Below are 25,193 nucleotides of genomic sequence, written 5' to 3' on the forward strand. Positions count from 1 at the left end.
TGCATACTTTCTACTTGAATGCTCCTCTCATTATAGTATGTCCAAATTATCTTCTCATACTTAAAATTTGAGATCTCAATCTATTTCCCAGCTTCTAAACAATCTTTCAGCTACTTCTTATGTGTGAGATAATTTTTTTGAGCAATCTGCTCAATATTTTTTTAAATTTTGCTCTTACACACTGCAACAAAACTTATTATTTCTGAAGCCTCTGGTGGAATATATAATAGGAAGGAACTAGGAAAACAAAAACGTGGTTATTTACCCGTAACTGCTCCTTCTGAGATATACCACGAGAGCCACGCGCAACAGTACCCTGACCAACAAAGCTCATGGCTTTCACTAGTGGCTCATGATGATGCAGCATTTCTGTAATCTCCAGCACACTGTCTCGATACTGTAAAAAAGAATTTTACCTTATTGGGAAAATTATGTGAAAAACAATCAACACTAAATATTCAAAATGCTTCCGTAGCTTCCTATATAAGGAAAAATCTATTTCAATAAGGTTTCATGCACACTAAGAGTTAAAAGGAAGATGATCTGCCACTTACATCAGTCCTTATCCTTAAAAAAAATATCAGTGTCAATATTCATAAGATACAAAAAACTATATGGTTCATTCTTTCAAAAACCAATGATGCTTCACAAAAGATAGACAAGAACATTTAAAACAAACCACTCTCAGAGGAACATGTCCACCCAGAGGTTTTTGACTACCTGTTCCCAGGTGGTCTCACTTTATGAAAGATGTATTTTTAACTGAGGCATGAGAAGCAATGAAGGAAATACTACCAAAGAATATGCAAAACAAAAGAAGAAGAAGCCCACTTGCAATAATGAAAAAAAGTGAGTTTGGTAATCTATCTACTGGTGCTTTGAGGATCTAAGCAAATGAATAAGTGAAATTATTATCTATTTTGAACCAAAGGAGTTCAGTGAGATAGAATCTGAGTTAGATTCTCTCCATACAAAACTAGAGTTCAAAACATTTTAATACAAAAAGGGAAAAACTTGTCTTTATGAAACTATACCTGTGAAAAAATCATGATGCGTGTTGATTTCCCCTCACTAGCAAACTTCTGATGATGGTCCACAACTAGATCACACAAATGAGACATCTTGGGGTGACTCATCATGTAAGACTCCTTAGTGTTTTTCATGGGGCTGGTACTAGAAGTCTAAGGTATCAAAAAATAAAAAATAAAAAAAATAGTCACTGAAATGTTTCTAAAATAAATATTCTACATAGTGAGCATACATGATTTTGCCCAAAACAATTCCTTAAGAGTACAATACTGCATGGAACTGCCTATCAGACACACCTCCAATATGCACCCATTTTACAAGGAAATTTCTTTCATAACAGAATTTAGTATGTACATTCCATTACACATTCAAAATTATTCAGGTGTTTATGGGAGAGAGGGGATATTTTTAGTTGGATCCCCTCTTGCATTTATAAACCTATAAAACCTTTTTAAATTCACAGACTTTTAATGTAACTTTCAAGTAAAGACGTTTGTCTGGAACAAACTATACAAATGGTTTAGTCTTTTTTGTGTGAATTTTTGTAATTACAACCATTGCCATATTCCTTATAAATACTGAATGGAATCTTCCTCTACCAGAGGATTATTTTCTTTAATTAATAGAACTTGAAATATATATAGAATATCAAATTACAGAGATACGCACAAGTGTTTAAGTGTAAAGTGGGTTGAATACCTGTCACAATCAACAATGCATATAACAAATTTATGAAGCAAATTGTTTTCTGCACAGGAATATAAACTAGAACAGCAACTGAATCTAGGTTGTTATTTGGTCCCACAGAGATGCAACCATTTTAGCTTTTGCATTTGAAAATAAGCAAAGCAATGAGAAACTAATTATGCCTTTTTTCTGAATCTAATCTAGCAAGTTTAGTCTTATGATCCGGCCCAATACAGAACCCTTAAATTCACCATGATGCCTATGGATGTGAAGATTCAAATTAAAAATTAAAATGATGAACTATAATATACAAACCTGGGGAAAGACACTTGAAGAGTTCATGGATGCTTCCTTTGACTGGTTTGTGTCAACTTCAAACTTCTTGGACAAGTCATCCATTAATCGTCTGAACACGTCATTACGAAGAAGTTCTGCTCTTGCAAAACTTTTGCCTTTGTCACCTCCTAATGTACCTGTGAATAAAACCCTGGCTTTGAAGACAACCTGCTTAAAGGTATATTTGAAAGCCAAATGAACAACATTTCAAGAGATCCTTCATTTTAGAACAAACCAACTCTTGATTCCACAAAGAAAACTGGAACTCATAATAACTTTCAAAAAAGAAATTAGTTGACATAACAGGATTTTGTCAACTCATTTCTTCTGCAAGTGCACTGATCTACTTAACATAAGGTTATACAATCGCTTCCCAACGCTTATTCAAAAAAGAATACATAAATCTGTTAAGTTTTTGTACAAGTATTAATCTACAAAAAGTACATACATTTCTGTCTACAGTTAACTTCAACACATTATTTTGACTTTATAAGTTTTTCAAAAATAACATGATAATGTGCAATTTTGAAAGATTAATTACAGGACATAAAATTTGTCCAGTTATTTTCTATCTGATTTCTAAAGCAAGTACCAAATTACTTTTAGTGTGTAACTTTAAATTTCTGATACTGATATACTTACTCAATTGTAATTTTGACATTTTTTATATATTGAAATGTCAATAACATATTAACTATCTACATAACAATCTGCTCATAATTACCTTTCAAAAACTTATATGAAGACCTTGCTCCGTGCAAAAGCATCAGGTCAAAGGCGTGATAGAGAGTCACACAGAGGGCAAACAACCCCTCCACTGCTCCAAATCTATGACGGGGCAAATTTTCTGGTGGGTTCTGACGAAATGCATCACGAGCTTGAAGAAGCTGAGAAGGTAAACATAAATATCAAAACAGGTTTTCCTAGGGATCTTAGGCTATATATTAAACTTCATAATTCTTACAAAGCAAAAAACAACTCAAGTTCTGAACCATCTCTATAAATGGAAGATCCCATCTGGTAAAAATTTCAACTTTTTTTTAATTACTACAAATGAAAAACCTATCTTTAAATGCAAGCAGTAAAGGTCTTAGCTTTTCCTGTCTTACCTGAAATTTACTGAGTGTTGTTGCATCTTTGGTAAACAACACTCTTAATTCCAGAAGTCTGTCAACATACACACGAAGTATCTGAAATAATACGAGCTGATACTGAAACTCATAGTAGTGCATCCCGTTATTCTATTAAAATTGGGATTCTCAAGTAAATGGGCAATAATACCTATGTATTACATACTTTCATCAAAATGATTTTCATAAGATGCATAACAATAAAAAAAGTATTATAATAAACAGAACAACACATTTGAATATCAATTATATCTCTTTAGACTAAGCACACAGATGGGACACACAAAACATAGGGGCACTGGTACTAGGTTCTTGACTTTTAAGATTCCAACAATGACTGTGGTATAGGTATGTATTCTATTCTGTGGGAGCTTGCCAGGCCTCTGATCTGCCGATTGCAAGTTATCATAATACAGTATATGTACTGATAATTCTAAAATTATCAATTTCACTGATACGGATATAACTTTCTATTGGTTTGTCCAAATCAATGAATTCAAATCAAAATTTCAAGGATTAATATCATCTCATAATAACAAAACCTGTATTTAAACTGCTGCACTGAATATGTAGTATGTATGTATGTATGTATGTATGTATGTATGTATGTATAGTATGTATGTATGTATGTATGTTGTATGTATGTCTTATGAAGTATGGTTAATGTATGTTATGTATGTAATGTAGTATATATATATGTATATATATATATATATATATATATATATATATATATATATATATATATGATATATATATATATATATATAGAGTACAAGAAAATGGCCTTCATTATAATTATATAAAAAGAACTGAAAACTAGAGAATAATGCATCAATACAAACACTTACATTAAGAAACCTATTCTTGGTATTTGTGAGCTCCTCACCCAAAGGAACCACGATCTTTTCAATATTTCGATGATGCGAATATGGTGTAATATCAGGGCTATCCTCACTTCGGAGTTCAATGTGTGATATGAGGAGGTTAGTCAGCACCTGAAAAAATACAAATTATCTTTAAAGCAGATTACTAATAAACCAACTAAAGTTTAACTTACAGAATACTGATAAAACAACTTAAGTTCATCTTTAAACTCTAAATAACAATTAACCTAATCATGTACTTATTTAATGTAAATAACACTGGGTCGTAGTTAAAGTTTCATGGGCCATGGCTCATACAGCATTATCTGAGACCAACGAAAGTTAGATCCATTTTCAGTGACTTTGGTTATATACTGTAGCAACTGTACAGAAAACTCAATTAATCTTTGGCATTTTTTACTTCTTGTTTTTTTGTCTTTAAAAGCATTAAAAGAGTCATTTCACTATTCCTTTGTCATTTATCTAGTCTCACTGAAATTAGGAAATTAGGCTTAAACATCAAAATCCAATAAAAGAGAGAGAGAGAGAGAGAGAGAGAGATACGTATTATTACCTGCTTGACAGCAGCTATATCAGATCCTGGAGTCGCACTCAAGGCTAAAACACGAAATTCACAACGGCGCTCCCTAAGTTCTCTCATGACCTGAAACAAAATTTTTTAATAAAACCTAAATGTATGCAGCAATTAGTCATACGTAGATTTACTTGATTTTACAACATAACACATGAGATAATGTTTAAAAAGGTCTAGTTTTAAAAAATGTAAAAAAAAATAGCATGTGTTTACAATTCATCAGCATGAAGGAAGAAGGACAAATGAAACTACCATAGCTTCTAAGCACTGAGGAATTCTTTGATGTGGACTAATATCTTAAATATGATTGGTATGTTTGGATTGTAAGGTCAAGATCACAGGTGCAAAACCTCCTTCAACAATCTCAATCTCCCCTAAATGCTGTTGACAAGGGCTGCACAGACAGTTGATTCATGCATGAGGATCAAAGGTGGGTGGTGCAATACATGTGAAATGAGTAAGATGGTCAATCCAAAAGAATTGCTGTCAACTGACATTGTCCATCCACAAAATTGGGGTATGCACATGGTTAGGTAGAAGAGAAGGGGTCACACACCTTACATTAACCTTTAATGGACAGATACCATCATATGAGTAGCAACAGCAGGTTTCGGTGGTGGATGGATTCACTCACGGTGAGCATCAATACTACGCCCCATCGATTTGAAGGAATTGGGTAGGAAAGAGGTTCCAATACGGGCAGTCCCCAGTTAACGGTGGACTAAGTTAATGGCAATCCAGCTTATAGCACTTGTCTAGTGCCATAAAATCAGCAAGTTTCGGTTATCGGCGCCATAAGGTGCCAATAATAGATTTGTGGCACCATAGCATACCTAACGAAGGCGCCATAAATCACCGAGTCTTGGTTAATGGCAGTTTTTGCTCCTCAGCACCCTGCCCAGAATGGAACCCCCCCCCCAATAACCGGGGGCTGCCTGTAGTACTTTTATTGCCCATATATATTCAGTAATGGCAACTTTAGACTGGCTCAGAACATCGATGAGGCTGCTCAAGAGTTAGTTGCAATCTTGACTTCAGGGGAGCATGATGTCTTTTTATATATTTGCTAAAAAAAATATCCCCAGGGGTTGTTGTTGGTTTTAGTTCTTATTTTTTATGATAGTATGTCAGTTATAATTGTAATTTTGCAAAGAAAAGTGCAAAGAAATATTAGAAAAGACATGTATAATCCAAAAAAAGTTATTGCATCTTCAGTGTCAGTAAATTGATGTAAATATTTTACAAGAACTCAGAATTTGTTAATGATTTTAGTTCTTATCTGTTTTGATATTGTGTGAGCTGTAATTATAATTTTACAAAATAAAATAAAATTATTTATTAAAAGAAAAAAAACAAGCTAACTTGGTTAAATTTAGGACTGTCTTGTAAAAAAGACCCAACATTCTTAGAATTTTTTTTCCTTACACCATGTGCATTTGCATATCTTCCTTTTTCCATTGTTGTGTTTTTTCTTAAATTGGCCGACCTCAAAGTTTCCCTGGCCTGGGGTGGTGCATATGCTTTTTTTTAGCCCGGCCCTTAAGGGATAACAATAATAATACTGACCTGGCAATATGCATGGTTACCAAGAGCACGGTGAGCTTCGTCCAAGACAAGGCACTTAATCAGCTCAGCTGGACAGGCCCCACGAGCAAAGTCATTCGTAAGAACTTGAGGTGTGAGAAAAAAGAGACGCTTTTCTTTCCATTCTTGTATTCGTGCATCTGGGGCCATTGATCCTGGTGATATATAATGAAAACTAATTCCTTGGAATTTGACCAGAAAAATCCAAATAAAAATAACTCCTACCCTTCAACAAAATAACAAAGTAATTAAACATTTGCTACAAATTATAATTTCTTTAAATGCATCATAACTAGCATTGCCATAGATTAACTTATCTTTCTTAGCTAAAACCTACTACTATATAATCTATTCTCAAAAAGTTTATATCTTTTTAGTGATTTTAAGAGGCATTTGTATATATATAATATATATATATATATATATGATATATATATATATATATATATATATATATATACATATATATATACATATATATATATACAATATATATATATCATATATATATATATATATATATATATATATATACTATATATATATATATGATTTTTACATAGTATTTTAGGCTAAAAGCTAACATCAATCATTCCTTTGATGCATACCATAGAACAGCCTTTGTATTGCACTTAGGACTTATAAATAATTCATTTTTTATTGTAGTAAAATGTAATGAGAAGAAAATAAGGTAAAAATTTATATTTACATGTAACTTACAGCTGTAACAATTACTAATCGTGATCAATATACATATAAGACATACAATAGTAAGGTTTTATAAGCTTCAAAAGTTTATCATTCAAAATGGTATACTTTACATGATAATATACTTCCATTTGCCAAAACCAAGTTCAACTTACCTGTCATTTGAGATATATCTTCTTGAGGTATTCCAACAACGTTAAAACATGCTTCTACCTGTTGAGCTACTAAAGGTTTGGTTGGTGCCATGAAAACTACTTTGCAGCGTGGATACCAGCGATAGAAATTATACATAACAACAGCAGCAATAAACGTTTTGCCAAGACCTGTAATTTTAGAGAATCTTTTAATTAATTCCACAATATTTCAATTCATTTTAGAGGATTTATAGGTTATTGCTCTCATCATTCTTATTCGTTTCTGATCGCTGACATTAGTAACCTTTGGAAATTTCAAGGACAGCTTTACAATAAGAAATGCAATACGTAGTAAGTCTTCTATAGCCACATACACATCATTCTCATAAATCACTGAAATTCAGGGAGCTTCCTAAAACAAATTACTCAAATGACATCAAAAAAAGGCCAACCCTTACATTTACTCAGAAAATACTCTTACATTTTAATAAGGAAACAGACTTGTGTTTAACTAAAAAATATATAAATAACTAAATAAAAACTAACCTGTTGGCAATGAGACAAGGGTATTCTTATATAGGGCTTGTTCAACGATTGCATACTGATATTGACGTAGAGGATAATTCATAGGATAAATCCAAGTCTTTCCAGACTCATAGTCAAACCCTGAAGTGGATTCAACTGGTCGGTTTCCAAATGACTGGTGATTTGCTGGTTTCACATATGATGGGCCAGGATTCATACCATTTGTATCTAACCTGTTGATCAAGCAGAGAAAAAAAAAATACTTGAAATGTATTGAAAATCTCAAAAGAAAATAGTAGTACTTATTTACATTATATCACAGTGTCTACTCAGTTAATACAGTAAATGAAAGTGACCTTAACCAGAGAAATATGTACAGTGCAGGATCCAGTGCCCAAAGTTAGGGCAGGCTGGATAAGCAAGTATCCTACCATTGTTAAATGGTTGGTGAACCTGAAGACTAGTACTACTACATCCCTCCAGTTCAGTAACTACCAGTTTACTACATGCAAATTGGGCACAGTGTTAAGTAAAAGCCTTCTGAGGACCTAAATATATAAATAAAAATTGTGAATATCACAAGTAAACGAAATAGGCTAACAAAAATAAAAGGAAGCAAATATTTTGGGCAGCACCTGGCAGGCATTAGGTAGGCTGAAGTACCTAGTACCTAGTAGTACCTACCTAGTAATCAGTTTTACCAAATAGGCCCTAGTTTTTTACAGTTGTGCACACTAGTGCTACACACATTGTCATGCTGAGTGGGGTCCTCTGGCCAGATCAGGCCACAGTGCCCTGGGATAAGTTAGTTCAAGGGAAGGAAGGTTAGGTTAGGTTAGAAGGCATCTTTGTTTAAATAATTTTTTTTTAACCAGAATGCAGAAATAGGCCTAATGCACACTTCTAGTGACCTTCTGCCTTTATTTTCTGCTTGAAATTCATAGTTTGAGGGTTGCAAATAAATTAATAGCAGGATCGTTCGAAACATCAACGAAACAAAAGAATAAAACCATTTCTCTGGCATACTACCTAGGTACCTACCTATACCGCCTACACTGATGTGCAAACTTAACCTATGAATTTTACCCAGAGTAAGACTTACCTATAGTCAAGGCAAATCGCAAATGCTTTTAGTAAAACATTTTAAAAAATGTATAAAAATCTTTACCGTATACTTTCATCATACGCTTGTGCCAAGATATCATCATCCTCGTCTAATTCATCAAAAGGGTCAAGGGTAAAGTTGACAGAAGAGGCACTTTCGCTGTTGGTATTCATCTTGATATAATTGCATTGGCTTTTGGTGTTCTTTCTCGATTTTCTGAACCAATTTCACATTTTCCGTTGTATGAGATTTCCGAAAACGTAATGAAACGCTAAAATGGGTCTTTTCATGCTTGACCCAGCTTGTTTCAAAAGCTTTGTTTACAAAATCGGGAATTTGAGAACGAGATTGGACTTGGAGACAGGTTCTTCTTCAAAGTTAAAGCTTAGCCTTTACAACGGCGCCTCAGTGTCATATTTGTCTTTTGTTTTCTTTCGTCTTTTTCTCCACATTCCATAAAAGATTTGTCTTGTCTTTTCAATACTGCATTCACTGGACACAACTTTTCCATATACTTCATTTCTGCCCTCGTCATAAGGCTGATGTACTCACAAGAAGACCAATTAAAATAATCTACATTTTCATATAAATATTAAGTTTCTGTGAATTTAATCTTACTCTGAAAACAAAAATACGGGAGCAAAAGTGGTGTCGCATGTCTGTTCTTTAGTTTTTCCTTTCCATTTCTTGTATATTTCAATACATTTCTACTATCGCTTAGTCGGGAAGTAAGCCTACAAACTATTTTGTTGTTTTTGTGGGGAGGGGGGGGAGGCCAGGCAAGTCCTATGGAAACTCCTAAAAAGGTCTGAAAAAGGCGATTCGCGTTGAGTTGAAGATACAGGAATTCAAGGATAGGATATTTATGATTTATTTGTTAGAATGTAAATGAAAAAAATAAATGATATACATGTTAAACAGTACAGAACAATTATTTCTAATGGAATATAGCGTATTATTTCAATTTTCGTTGGTGCAACAACGGTCTATTTGACCGTAGATTTTAGCACGCGGCCCAAGTTAGTTGGAAGTCTGATCACGCCTTGTCTATCTCTTGTTTCCACTTATCATTAGGCTTGGCCTTTTATTCCCAAGTCATTTACTTGTCCTGTATTCAGGTTTACCTTTGAAATATACATTTGATTACTGGTTTGTACAATTTCCTTTCTTTATCTTGTAAGTCCACTGTTACCTTTTTCAACATCTCTTCCCAGATTTACTTGAATGAAAACTATGTGAAATTAGTTGAGATTTGTGCAAGATAAATACAGGAAAGACTTGCGTAGCAGATTTCCACAAAGGCCCTTTGCGTCGTGCAGCGCTGGAGGCGATGATGATGACGATGAGAGGTAAAGAAAGAGTGGTCCCCAAACCTGGTTACGCCCATGATCCGAACAGGAAATTCGTATAAAAAAATTTTCCGTTATCAATGCAGCATAAGTGCAGCTATTTAAGAGTTATTTTTTTAGTTTTTGAATGAAATAATTTTATGATGCATGCCTTTCTTATTATACATATATACATATAATTTCTAAATTATTTAATAAATGAGGTCATGTGACGATGTATGTGATTGTGTTTTGTAAAATACGAAATCTGAAAACTCCAGTAACACTAGCTCTATGGAGCACGGAAGAAGTTGAGGCCGTATGAATTAAGTTACTTTGAACGAGGCGTGAGTTACTTTCTTTGGCATTGTATTGGATAAGAATTTTTCATTTCTTATTTTGTCCAACCTTGGTGTGGTATCCGTGGACAGATCGAGTTCGTTATGGGCCTCACTGGGCTTTAATTAATACTGCGTTGATGTTATGTTGGTAAATTTGGCTGCAGATTATATTTAGGACTAAGTGGTATCTAAGGTTGAGTACACTTCTTGTTTAGTAATATATCTACTAAATTCTGGTTCACGTATTATGATACTGCGATGCCTATTTAAATATGTTTATGTTGGGTACTCATATTTACTATATATATATTTATATAATTCTACTGGTGTATTTAATGTGCATCCCTTCAGTGAAAAACGGAAATTGAAGATAAAATCAATGAGTAATATAAAGAGAAAAGATTACACTGTTGAATAAGAGAGTGACTATCCTCTATCAATCTGAACTCGATATATATATATATATATATATATATATATATATATATATATATATATATATATATATATATATATATATATGAAAATATATATATATATATATATATATATATATGTATTATATATATATAATATTATATATAATTATATATTTATATATATACTATATAAACATATATAATATATATATTATATAAAATAAAAAAAAATTATATATATATATATATATATAATATATATATATAATATATATATCTTATATTATTATACATATATATATATATATATTATATATATATATATATAATGTGTGCCTAAAATCAGTGACACGTGATGAATATATCTAGATATACCACATGGAAAATGGTAGAAGATATAGTATAAATCCTGACATAGTTTCGTCTTTATATCTAAGACATCCTCTAGCGGACTGATACATAATTGAAAAGGGGTAAAATCTCAATAACGGTAGAGTACAAGTATCAGGGGGAATGGTACGTACACTTCAGGGCGCTATAAAAAGAAGAAAAAAAGTAAAAGCTGATTATATACGATCCAGGGGATCGTATCTATTGTAGGTCTCCATGTAATGATCGAGTGCTTTGCACCTGTTCTGTGCAAGCCACCTATGGAGACAGTAGTCATTGAGGCCTGAATAGTGGCACACACCAAAATCTTCTGCAATGAAATTTCGTTTTATATATGACCTCTGGCTCTGATTATTCAGTAAACATGAATGCTATGGCTACAATCTATACAATTCGACATCGTCTATTTTATTCAACATGCCATCAGCAACAGAATGAAATGTAGTATACACCAATCGATCTGCAACATGTAAGTAACCAGCCCCTCTAGTTTACTCATTAAAAAAAATTAAAATATATAAGTTTATTCCCCCCAACTAATAAACAATAACAATTTGGGGATTTCCCTCGTCGTATAGCGGTCCCATGGTGTAATGGTTAGCACTCTGGACTCTGAATCCAGCAATCCGAGTTCGAATCTCGGTGGGACCTTGTGTCCTCATTTTTCGCCTGGTCATAATTTTGGGGAAGCCATTTCAATTTTTTTTAAGCTCTTGTTAAGCGTTCGAGTCACAGCCGCTGTTATTCAAAAGGTTCATTAAGCTCTCTTGACTTAATCAAAAGATTCAGAGAAGCATTCTAAAGAAGAGAAAGCATTAGCTCACAACTAGATAAGGCATGCATATCAGATAAGTCGCGTAAATAGATTAGCTACATTAAAGCATGAATAGCATATAAAAGCCTGTATATAGATCTGGTTAAGGCACGTATATCAGATAAGGCTTGCAAATAGATAACTGGTACATAAAAAAGAACTGATAAGATAAAAAACACCTGCTTAAAAAGTAAGATAATAGAATTTTTAAATGGTAATCTATCCGAGATAGCCTGACACCCCACAACATTTTTATAGGAAAGTAGACAGAAGTTATCTAAAAGAAAGCATTGCTTTGGGATTACCATTTCAGATAAGCTCCCAAAAGCGGAAGTGACGAGTAATAGAGCAATCCAAAGGTAAATGATCAACATTTGCCGAATCACTCGCAAATAAGTTAATAAGGTGGTGACATTTGAAATAATTCAACATCTTCTCAGATGAAAATTTGAACGTGTAAAACTAAACCTTGAGAAACGTTACTAAACTCCCGAGAGGAGCAAATATGAACCATAAACAACATACGTATACAACTACTTGATAAAAATCAAGGATATGTTTACGAAGGTCAACAAAAAAAAAACTATGCCATACTGTTCAATGTTCTAAAGATGTCAAAATCAACATAATGGGATTCTTTGAAGTCTTGCTGAAAAGGTGCAGAACCATTAGTAGCACAGGTGAGAGACCCTGTTCTTACAGAGGCCATACTGATGACATTCGACTTGAATTCAAGAAGCTTCAGAAAAAGAAAAATTAAATAAAGTTTTGAATACTCTGCCAGTGGCTAGAATTAGCGTAAAGAGAAACCAATTAGAAGAATTACGAACCAGTTGAGTAATTATATACTTCCAAAGATTCACCAAGACAATAAACCACAATAGCCAGTTCGCCAGTCAATTCCACGAAGAACTTAGGGAAATACAATCAACACAGTTGTAAGGTTTTGCAAGCTGGACCTTTGTTAAAGCAACTTCTATTGATCACATACTTTGATTTTTACAGGAATTTATACACTGATTAACAAAAAATTTATTTATATTATATATATATATATATATATATATATATATATACATATATTGTATATATATCATATATATATATATATATATATGTATATATATATAATATATATATATATATATATATATATATATATAGATTATATATACTATATATATATCTATATATATATATATATATATTATATATATATACATATATATATATATCTATATATATATATATATATATATCAATATATATATATATATATATATATATATATATATATATTATATAAATATATAATATATATATATATAATCATATATATATATATAATATATATATATATATATATATATATTACAAATTGGTGCAGTGCAACAAAATCCTTAGTAAGAGACGACAGAATAACTCTATAGAACCCTTCATCCCACCGACGAGGGGAGATGAAAGATGATTAAATGTGTGTAAGCAAGCACTTAGTAATATATCATTCTATCAGTATTGAGAAATAAATCTATATTTCACATATGACAGCCAAGTCACGATTTATTCAGAATACCGAAGCCAAAATCAAAGGTCTGGAGTATCAATAAATCTGCATGTTTGTGTCAACATCTATATACCAAGGGTGCCCAACCTCGCCGTTCTTCTGTACCCCTCGGGCATTTTTATAGAATTCTGTGTACCCCTAAAAATTGAGGATGGAAAATAAAAACAATGAAACTGATATTGTAATATAATTTTATTATGAAATCTGTTTTTGTAGACTGCATAAGAATATTAATGGTAATAAGGAAATAAAAAAACACATTTGCAATCTCTCAGATCCAACGTGCGCCCTGAAGAGTACAAAATTTAATGTACCAATAGGGGTACATTTACTCCAGGTTGGGAACCCCCGACCTACGTATATGGTTATAAACATGCGCCCCAGGTGGAGGAACCCCTGATCTATATGGTTATAAACATGCACTCCAGATGGGGAACCCCTGATCTATATGGTTATAAACATGCGCCACAGGTGGGGGAACCCCTGATCTATATGGTTATAAACATGCACTCCAGATGGGGAACCCCTGATCTATATGGTTATAAACATGCACTCCAGATGGGGAACCCTGATCTATAGGTTATAAACATGACTCCAGATGGGGAACCCCTGATCTATATGGTTATAAACATGCGCCCCAGGTGGAGGAACCCCTGATCTATATGGTTATCAACATGCACCCCAGGTGGGGAACCCGTGATGTACATGGTTATAAATCATAACTGTAAAGCATTACTTACTGATAGAACAGAACACCACACGACAACTCAAGTAATAAAAGCAGTTTTCCAACATACAGTGCATACAATAGATTAACTTGTGACAATGCCTATAATCGAATAGTGTTTATCTGAAAGACTTAAAAACACTGGGGTATTTCCCGAAACCTACACCGCATTCATTAATGAATGGTGAAAATTTAAATAGTGAACTCTTGCTTCTGTTTGACACTACGTACGGGAAAGTGTATAATCTAAGCCAGTGCTTCTCAAACTATGGGTCTGCGAGATCAATTTTGACAGGTCGCAGGGACACGGTTAAATGATAACACTTTCAGTGTATTTTAGTTACTTAATTGAATTTTTTAACCTCAAATTACTTTGAGAAAAGGAAAAGCTGTATTACTTAACATTTCCCCCCCAAAAAGTGTAATATACATATCACAGTCACGTTCTTTCTCTTTACCATACTCTAGGTCGCGAAGGATTGAAATGTTCCAAATACGGTCGCTCACGAAAATCTTTTGAGAACCATTGATCTAAACGAAGACAACTTCATAAACTTCAAGGATGACACAAGAGTTGCAATGCAACTTCAAAAGTCCTTTGGCCCTACACTTCCAAGGACTTGAAATTCTTCAAGAAAATGTCAGTGTATTGCAGTGTTTAATAGACAGCCAACATGAATTCTTATATTATAGAAAGTAGTGGGAAAATTGTCTCAAATAAATATGTAATCTCCTGAGGAACAGGTCGTAGGAGGCAAGACATTACTGCTTCCTGTATGACAATCACTTACATGGCAACCTGCAATCTAACAACTGAAAGAATAAGGAAGGAAGGTATGCAAGTTAAGGAGAATATCATGCAGATAACAAAGAAGCCCCTTCCACGTAAATTTGAAATATATTTGTAGGATTAAAAATGTGCAAGAATTTTCTGCACAATTCCTAGGAAAAATTTTGATTTTTGTAACTACAGGCGATCTTTTTTTTCTCTCTCTCTCTCTCTCTCTCCAAGCTTCAAAAACGCAAATACGTCAATCAGGTTAATTCAAATATCTTCCCTACTGATTTACAAACGTCACATGAAGATGCTACATCAACAGCATCAAGTTTTAGTGTCAGTGTCCCTACCTGGTCACAGCTCAGCTAACTGCTGGAGCATCGTATCATTAGTATCCATTCCAGAACTTTCAAAAGTTCACGTCATTGATGAAACACCACTAAGACACTTTGCTCCATATACGAATCATTATTTCCTCTTCTGCAGGTCATACAATTCAAAAAAAAAAGAAAAAAAAAAAAAAAAAAAAAAAAAAAAAAAAAAAAAAAAAAAAAAAAAAAAAAAAAAAAAAAAAAAAAAAAAAAAAAAAAAAAAAAAACAAAAAAAAAAAAAAAAAAAAAAAAAAAAAAAAAAAAAAAAAAAAAAAAAAAAAAAAAAAAAAAAAACCTAACTGTGAAAGAGATTTACTATTATTATTATTATTATTATTTTTTTTTTTTTTTTTTTTTTTTTTGCTCTATCACAGTTCTCCAATTCGACTGGGTGGTATTTATAGTGTGGGGTTCCGGGTTGCATCCTGCCTCCTTAGGAGTCCATCTTTTCTTACTATGTGTGCCGTTTCTAGGATCACACCCCCTCTTCTGCATGACGGCCACGGAAGCTAACTTTCCAGCCTCTAGTTTTTTACTAGATTCCTTTTCAGGGATCTTGGGATCGTGCCTAGTGCTCCTATGATTATGGGTACGATTTCCACTGGCATATCCCATATCCTTCTTATTTCTATTTTCAGATCTTGATACTTATCCATTTTTTCCCTCTCTTTCTCTTCAACTCTGGTGTCCCATGGTATTGCGACATCAATGAGTGATACTTTCTTCTTGACTTTGTCAATCAACGTCACGTTCTGGTCTGTTTGCAGTATCACCCTATCCGTCCTGATACCATAGTCCCAGAGGATTTTTGCCTGATCGTTTCTATCACTCCCTCAGGTTGGTGCTCGTACCACTTATTACTGCAAGGTAGCTGATGTTTCTTGCACAGGCTCCAGTGGAGGGCTTTTGCCACTGAATCATGCCTCTTTTTGTACTGGTTCTGTGCAAGTGCCGGGCATTCGCTTGCTATGTGGTTTATGGTTTCATTTTTCGTATTGCACTTCCATACAATATGGGAGAGATGTTATTTCCATCTATCGTTCTTTGAACATATCTGGTTCTTAGGGCCTGATCTTGTTTGCCGCTGTTATCATTCCTTCAGTTTCCTTCTTGAGCTCTCCCCTCTGTAGCCATTGCCATGTGTCATCGCTGGCTAGTTCTTTAGTCTGTCTCATGTATTGTCCGGTGCATTGGTTTGTTGTGCCAGTCCTCTGTTCTGTCTGTCATTCTCCTGTCTCTGTATATTTGTGGGTCTTCGTTTACTTTTATTAGTCCTTCTTCCCATGCACTCTTTAGCCACTCGTCTTCACTGGTTTTCAGATATTGCCCTCAGTGCTCTGTTCTCGGTGTTGGCGCAGTCCTCTATACTTAGTAGTCCTCTCCCTCCTTCCTTTCGTCGGTATGTATAGTCTGTCCGTATTTGCTCTTGGGTGTAGTGCTTTGTTATTGTCATATGTTTCCTGGTTTTCCTGATCTATGCTGCGGAGTTCTGCCTTCGTCCATTCCACTATTCCTGCGCTGTATCTGATTAATGGCACTGCCCATGTGTTATGGCTTTTATCATATTTCCGGAGTTGAGTTTTGACTTGAGTATCGCCTTGAGTCTCTGCATATATTCTTTCCTTGATCGTGTCCTTCATCTCTTGGTGTTTTATATCCCCTCCTTCCATTATTCCCAGGTATTTGTATCTCCTGTCTCATCTATGTGTTTGATGTTGCTCCCATCTGGTAGCTTTATCCCTTCAGTTCTCGTTACTTTGCCTTTTTGTATGTTGACTAAGGCGCATTTTTCTATTCCAAACTCCATCCTGATGTCCCCAGATACAATCCTTACAGTCTGGATTAGGGTATCTATTTCCTTGATGCTCTTACCATACAGCTTGATGTCGTCCATGAACATCAGATGGTTGATTATTATTATTATTATTATTATTATTATTATTATTATTATTATTATTATTATTATTAAAAAATCCTCATAGTAGCACGAGTCTTCAAATGGAGAAACAAATCCACAGTTATGTAAATGTACATATATTTCTCTCTGGAGCCCTCCTGGGTGTATAGTCTGTTGACTCTGAAGACGCTGAAGATTTAAATGAAGAAAGAATTAGCTTAACACAAAAATGTTTTTCGCAATATTACTATCAAGAAAGCCGTTTGTAGATGTACCGTAATTAACGGTCCTAAGAGGTGCACTTTCCTGCAACCTATAATATCAAATGGAATCATGTATACCGCCAACTCTGTTGCTCAATTGTTACAATCTAAATTTATACTACTTTGAATCGAGGCACTACATTCACCATTTCCGGTTGACAGGACAAATATTAAGAAAGGACAATCGACAAAAAGCACAAATGAGATAGTATAACAACCCTCTACGACATCTCATCAATAATCTGAAAGCGGATCCCAATTAATCTAAAACATGAAAGCAGGTATGGAAGGAATTCTGTGTGTGTGTGTGAGAGAGAGAGAGAGAGAGAGAGACTCTATTGTCTAAGAAGGATGTTGCGGGGTATTTTTATAAATATAAATCATAATTATTCTCTGGAGGACTTAAAAGTTTTGGCAGAAATTATTCTAAACTTTCCACACTTCCTCTTATGAACCCGACCACAGCATTACACTACAGGTGTAATTTTGTTTGACGATTCCATACAAACCTTAGAACGTCATACAAAAACGATCTCCCGCAGGGGAGACCTTATCCCTTGACCCCGGAGTGACTCGAACACCCAGCCTTCTGATCTGGAGTCAGACGCGCTACCATTGCGCCACGAGGCCAACTTGACGGAGGAGGGTCTCCGTAATGAATTTCTACATCTGGGCGTCGAGTGGCGGTTAACTACAGCTTCCGGGATAAGTGGATAATCCTCCTTCATCCATCGACGCTGCTAGGGAGACTTGAAAGGACGATACGAGACGCTTGAAGGATGCTTACGATGAAGACGCTACCAGCTTTCCACACTGTATGGTTTTAAGAATATAATCGATCACTCGTAACCCTCACTCGATTGATCTGACGGGTTCGTAAGGACACTTGAATGGTTCGTAAGGTCCCCTTGATTGATTCGTATGGATCCTTGGGTGATTCGTAAGGACTCTTGACTGATTCGTGAAGACCCTTGACTGATTCATTAAGATCCATGGATGATTCATAAGGACCATTGATTGATCCGTAAGCTGGCTGATTCAAATGGACCTTTGAGTTATCAGAACCCTTGATAGACTCATAAGGAACCTTGGCTGATTCATAAGGACGCCTTGGTTGATCCATAAGGACGACCGACTGACTCATAAGGACCCTTGATCAATGCAAAGGAGCCCTTAACTATAAATTGTAATGAACCTTGGATGATTCATAAGGACCTGGATTGATTCATAATGGACCCTTTACTGATTCGCAAGGACCCCTGAATGATTCATAAGAACCTTTGAATGATTCGTAAGGAACCTTGACTGATTCATACGGACCCTTGACTGATAGGCTATATATAAATAAATAAATGAATAAATAAAGGAGAGAGAGAGAGAGAGAGAGAGAGAGAGAGAGAGAGAGCAGAGAGAGAGAGAGAGAGAGAGTTTGTTAACTAAAGCAATGATCTACCGTAAATTGTCAGATAACACTTGAAAGTCGAACGCAAATCCTGCATTTATGGAAAAAGGAAAGAAGAGATGGGCCTCAACCACAGCACCACAGAGTAACTTTCGAAAACGAGGAAAGTGATAGAAATCCGGGAAAAGGAAAGCAGTTGGAGAATTCCGAAGCAAACCGATGAAATGGCGATCTCACGGGGCGACTCCCTTCGAGCTTGTACTTTCCGCGAGTTGATTTTAAGGTCATTTAATATCGTATAGATATATATATATATATTATATATATATATGTATATATATATATATATATATATATATATACATATATTATATATATATGTGCTGTAAAGAAATTCTTCTGTTAAAACAGGATATGTCTCAAGTATAAAAAGCCCATTAAAACAGTATGCCTTATCAAGTAGTGATAAGGGTGGGAATTAGTCCACCGAAACATAGTACTTAGCTTTAAACCAGTGTTTTAATGGGCCTTTTATACTTGAGATATATGTGTATGTGTATGTATGTATGTAGTTGTATGTATGTATGTATGTGTATGTATGTATATATATATATATATATATATATATATATATATATATATATATATATATATATAATAATATAATAATAATAATATTGAATTTTGTCTTCTACTCTTCCAACTTATTGTCAAATCCCCAAGAAACTCTCTCTCTCTCTCTGACACCGGAAACCTCATGCCTATATTCAGACGCACGTCAGATAAGAAGGAAAGACTGAAGTCTTGTACTGCATTTGTTTATCAATAAAATATTCTTGCTCAAACGAAAAATGAAATCAATAGTCCGAATAAACCAGAATTCTCAAATATTTTGAGATACATTTGTTGAACATTATCTGTTTGGGATACAATTTCCCGACGTACACATAAAAATCAACTACACACCCACTCTCGTATCTTGTACAGTCAAATCAACTGCGCCCCCACTTTCTTATCTTGTCTTTATTTTTGTCTCAATTCTTTCTTACATCGCTTCTTGTGAATCCTGTGACCTTTGCCATTATGCGGATTCACTCAGGACTAATCTTGTCATTACTATGGCCACTGATCTTGTTTTCGGTAATCTTCGTAAATCCTATTATTATTATTATTATTATTATTATTATTATTATTATTATTTAGTATTATTATTATTATTATCAAAAGTTAATTGCTGCCCCCAGCTGCGTTACTTTTATAAATATTCTTCTCTATTTCTAATTATTGTTTTCTCATTTGAACTACCGCCACTGGCATTTTTAATAAAATTAAATCGACTTTGACTATCGCGTATTTGAGACGTTGCTCACCAGTTTAAGCAACAACGAGAAAACAATCATTAGAATAATAGAGAAGAACCTTTATAAAATTAACGCTACTGAGGCAGCAATTACTTTTAAGAAAACATGTTTAAAAGAGGGTTTACTTCCAGCACATTATTATTATTTATTAAGCAGTTCTTATTCTAGAAAAGGGGGAAATTTTGAAAACTATTTCTAACTAGGGAACACAAGCCACAATGATGTCGTTATTATTATTATTATTATTATTATTATTATTATTATTATTATTATTATCAGTGCAACCGCATACTTTCTGCATATTATGGGGTCTCATGTAATACTTGATTACACAATTAAGGCTATTTATTCTAAGACTTCCTTTCTATCGCATATATTAACATATAATAATACTGGGATCCTTCGAATCAAGGACTTTCCTCTCGTTCTGTTCAAGTCAAAACGAGTTCGTTATAAAGTATTGAGACCTTTATCATTTCAATCAATAAACCTCATTTCTTTTAGCCGTTTCTCTCATTGGACATAATCACAGTCACATCATTCCGAGCTTTGGTGGACTTGGAACTCTCTATACTATATACGTTTTTAGTTTTATTTCAAAGAACACTATTTGTCTGTGCCGTCCGCAGATCTTAAAAAAACTAATGAGGATAGAGGACTACAAATTGGCATGTTGATCATCCACCCACCAATCATCAAACATACCAAATTGCAGCCCTCTAGCCCCCATGGTTTTTTTTTTTTTTTTTGTTTTTTTTTTTTTTTTTTTAATTTAAGGTTCAAGTTACCCATGAATGTTGCGCCCGCCAACGATATAGGACAGGCCACCAGCGGGTCGAGGTTGAGTTTCATGGGTCGCTGCTCAGACTTCTTCGGCGTATTCTTTTTTTTTTAAGTTTTCTCTCATTCTCTACGTGACAAAACCACCCCATTTCCTTTTCTCTCTCAATACTGACCCTTTCCTCAATGGTGTTAGTCACCTGTACGAGAGACCTACCTCACTTCAGTCTATGGAACACTTAAACCTCTTATGATTTTCTCTCACTATCACTACATGACCGAACCATCTCGTTTTAATCTCTGAATTGAGTTGCATATAGAGTTAAGGCCAAAGGCCAAGCACTGGAACCTATGAGGTCATTCAGCACTGAAATGGAAACTGACACTAAAAGGCTTGAAAGGTGTAGCAGGAGGAAAACCTCTCAGTTGCACTATGAATCAATTGTTAGGAGAGGGTGGAGAGTAATATGAAGAAAGAAAATATAAAAGGAGGTACAGTAAAAGGAATGAAAGTGGTTACAGCTGGGGGCCGAAGCCACACTGCAAAGAACCTTTAAGTAATACCACTGACGGCACTAAAAACAACCCCCCCCCCCTCTCTCCCTCGAGGGAGTTTTAATCAATGGAAACCTTTTATATCTCTAAACTATGTTTACTATCACTGTACTCGCAATAAGAATTAATCACTTTAATCTACGGAGGATTTGAGCTATCATTATAAACCCCTTTCCATATAGCGTTTTCTCTCACTCTCACATAGCTTCATTTGAATATATGGATACATTATCTCTTTATAAACAATTTTGCTAACTGCGCTTTCTCTCATTATGAATACGACAAACTCCTCTTCATTCCCATCTTTGTTTGTCTGTTTCTACGTTGCATGGAACCAGTGGTTATTCAGAACGGGACCAACGGCTTGACGTGACTTCCGAACCACGTCGAGAGTGAACTTCTATCACCAGAAATACACATCTCTGACGCATCAATGGAATGCACGCGAATCGAACTCGCGGCCACCGTGGTGGCAGGCCAACACCAAGCCGACCACGCCACTGAAGCGCTATTTCAGTCTTTGGAGACATATTGCATGTCCAAACCACTCCAACAATATTAATACAAAAAACTAGTTTCACAATTCATCTATCAACTTCGAGCTTCTCCATCCTTCGTTATTATTCACATTCAATATGATTCAATTCTGTAGTGAGCGTGACTTTGCTCTTTACAACTGAGCTTCTGCTTTCGTTATTAGTTATAATAAATGACAGTTTTGTTTAAGAGGAAAACATTGAACACAATCTATATGAACTTTCCGCAATGACTGACTTTTGAAGTCACAAGATGACTGTATCCAGTGAAAAGTGATACAATAGTTATGAATAAAAATATAAATTGAAATATATATATTGTTCTGAACTGCTCGTTCACTCCTAGAAAATGTAGTTTAAAACGAAAAATTTGGCCTCGATTGAAGGAACGAGAGATCACAACAAAGAATTGAATGAAGGAACAAGAGATCACAACAAAGAAAAGAGAGAGGAAAAAAACTATGAGGAAGGAGGAATTTACATAAAAACTGGACTTTAGTTTTAAGTGCACTGTATTTACAATAATTTACATAGGTCCAGGAACTAATAAGGTGGTTGATTGTTGATCCACCGGAAACATGTGGCTCCAGGCAACCAGACACAGCGTTCAGAATTTTGCGCAAACGGATTATTGAAAATTCAAGGCTTATTCCAAGGGTTTCCAATTTCTACCACACTCAGGCATGGTCTTTGTCTGCAAAGAGATGGGATACTGGCATAAGGCGGGGGCCACACAAGGGCGAACGTTACATGCTACTTTCTTTCAATCAAAAGTTTACAGGCCACTCAGGGGGATGAAAATGCCCGGGAATTTACACAGAAAGAACTATTTCGTTGCTTGAATTTACTAGGGGATGTTCACTAGTATCACAAGGGGAGTAATCACAGCATTGAACCAAGATGGGGGGAATGAGAAGCTAAACAAAGGAGAGGGGGAAGTCGCCATGGACAAATGGAAATGAAATACAGACAAAAAGCAAAACAATTCCCTGGCTGAACTGGAATTTACTCTCACAGTACCTGGAAATCCTGGGCTTAGTAGTCTTCTCGGCTGATATTTCTGTGCACTAAGGACTTATAAAAAAAACTTGGGACTTCCCCAGAGGCAGGGGGAGCAGAAAGGGCAAAGTGTGGTCTGCAGGGCGAGGTAAGGAGCTTCTGAGTGCTCCGAGCTCTAAGGTCCTTCTGAGAGCGAGCCGCTGGTTCCTGCTCCTTTTAAAATTTTCTCCTGGTAAGATCTGCCCACACCCTGTGGGGGATAAAGTCCGACAGTCAATGGGAGAAGAGAATGGATGCTTTCAGTTCAAAGGGGCTACTTGCATATAGACAAGGATGACTGAATCTTGTTATAAGAGACCTTACTTTCCTTGGTTCTGGCTTAAAATCTTGAACAATATCTTTTTTCATTATTATTACAAATCAACTTTATCATCTAACCAGAAGCACCAAATACGGATCGTTTCTTCAATCTCACTCCAACAAGGCGTGATCCGACCTCCAGCTTACTCAGGGCACGTGCTAAAATCTACAGTCAAGTAGAGTGTTGTTTCACCTACGAAAATTTAAATAAATACGCTATACTTTATTAGAAATAGTTGTTCTGTAATGTTTCACATTCACATTATTTATTTCTTACATTTTCATCACAATATATAAATCATACATATCCCATTCTAAAATTCCTGTGTCTTTAACTCAACGTGGAATACTTTTTTCAGACCTTTTTATGCTTTTCCATAGACCTTTCCTAACACCAACCTTCCCCCAACACAACAAAGTAGTTTGTAGGCTTACCTCCCAAGTAAGCGAAACAAGGTTACCTACTCGTTAAGATTCGTGGCTATTTCAGTAACAACGATCAATAGCAACAACGAGAAGTCTATGTGACTTACCATTCCATGACACCAACATATGGAATTTCTTGATTACTTACTATGGGAAAAATAATAAATAAATCATTATCAGGAGTGCAAGAAATTCCGCTTTGCTGATATCAAAAGCTGAGCTTGAAAGCAACACCTGATGATAATTCAAAGCCTGACCCGACGCATCCAAGACACCTTTAGGCCTACGCCACATCACCTCAATGGTAGTACCACCCATGAGTGGGGCTAGTCCATGATAAGACGGAATTCGGTGCAACCAGAGCCCACCGGGGCAGTACCATGATGAATACGAAAACCGACAGGTTTTTCGTTACTCATCAGACTGGTTTTCTCTTTCTCTCTCTCTCTCTAGTTCTCGCGCTCTATCAATGCACTTCCGACGACGACGACTCAGATTAGCTACTACCAGATTCAACCGCGCTTTCTTTCTTTCTCTCTCTCTCTCTCTCTCTCCTACATCCTCCTCCTACAACAGAATAAAATACAACTCGATAAAATAGCTGCCCCTGGTGAGGCTCGAACTCACAACCCCGGCATGGCTTAGCAACGACCACTGTCTTATAAGTACCGTGCGCTAACCGATTGCGCCACAGGGGCCTAGTCCTCACTTGGGCCCGTTGAGGGAAAACCATTCACTCCACTATGACACGCGGACGTTATACTTTGAAAAGACACGGCCCACTGCCTTCGCCCATGCCAGGCCTAGACCTAGGGCCTACGTGACTCGTCCGTCTATAAGCCTATGTTGGGAATTTTGATCGTTGGCGTTGCCGGAAGTGACGTATTGTTAGAGAGGGAGGAATTGTTTTAACCCTACCAAGGGTGAACTAGATAAGAAAATCAAGGCTCTATATTTTAGAGGAATCCTAAAGTAGAAAAAATAAGTATTTAGTCTAAAGGGAACTTTACTCGCCAAAGGGTTAACTCGATTTGGATCCTTTCGACACCATGGCGATGAAAAGCAGTTGATAATAGATTTAAGTTCATCCGCTATATAAAACTATCTAGAGAAACAGCAGCACTTTCACGCTAATCCACTGTTTAGACTACCTGAAGACAGACAATATTTTGTTCGTGAATCA

At 35.2% G+C, this 25,193-nt stretch overlaps 1 protein-coding gene and 3 non-coding genes across 8 annotated transcripts in view; 1 reads left to right on the plus strand and 3 right to left on the minus strand.

Moving 5' to 3' along the window:
- Positions 1 to 25,193, minus strand: part of LOC135209988 (Fanconi anemia group M protein homolog) — a 99,742-nt gene that overhangs the window by 27,961 nt on the left and 46,588 nt on the right. For 4 of the 5 annotated variants that reach the window (XM_064242712.1, XM_064242711.1, XM_064242715.1 and 1 more), the window contains exons 2-11: positions 7,616 to 7,827; positions 7,091 to 7,258; positions 6,210 to 6,382; positions 4,623 to 4,712; positions 4,034 to 4,180; positions 3,162 to 3,242; positions 2,777 to 2,939; positions 2,032 to 2,189; positions 1,035 to 1,181; positions 266 to 397 (exon numbers count right to left, since the gene is read on the minus strand). In XM_064242712.1, the coding sequence (XP_064098782.1) occupies positions 266 to 397; positions 1,035 to 1,181; positions 2,032 to 2,189; positions 2,777 to 2,939; positions 3,162 to 3,242; positions 4,034 to 4,180; positions 4,623 to 4,712; positions 6,210 to 6,382; positions 7,091 to 7,258; positions 7,616 to 7,827 (1,471 nt within the window). Of the gene's footprint in view, positions 1 to 265; positions 398 to 1,034; positions 1,182 to 2,031; positions 2,190 to 2,776; positions 2,940 to 3,161; positions 3,243 to 4,033; positions 4,181 to 4,622; positions 4,713 to 6,209; positions 6,383 to 7,090; positions 7,259 to 7,615; positions 7,828 to 8,762; positions 9,222 to 25,193 lie in introns of those variants that run through there. The other variant, XM_064242713.1, reaches the window with a different exon arrangement.
- Positions 11,757 to 11,828, plus strand: Trnaq-cug (transfer RNA glutamine (anticodon CUG)). The gene has a single exon. It is a non-coding gene; the product is annotated as a tRNA-Gln (tRNA).
- Positions 18,150 to 18,221, minus strand: Trnaw-cca (transfer RNA tryptophan (anticodon CCA)). Its single transcript has one exon. It is a non-coding gene; the product is annotated as a tRNA-Trp (tRNA).
- Positions 24,613 to 24,708, minus strand: Trnai-uau (transfer RNA isoleucine (anticodon UAU)). The gene is made up of 2 exons: positions 24,671 to 24,708; positions 24,613 to 24,648 (listed from the first exon to the last, which is right to left on the minus strand). It is a non-coding gene; the product is annotated as a tRNA-Ile (tRNA).

The sequence above is a fragment of the Macrobrachium nipponense genome, chromosome 39 (genome assembly GCF_015104395.2).
Source record: "Macrobrachium nipponense isolate FS-2020 chromosome 39, ASM1510439v2, whole genome shotgun sequence".
NCBI classification, from domain to species: domain Eukaryota; kingdom Metazoa; phylum Arthropoda; class Malacostraca; order Decapoda; family Palaemonidae; genus Macrobrachium; species Macrobrachium nipponense.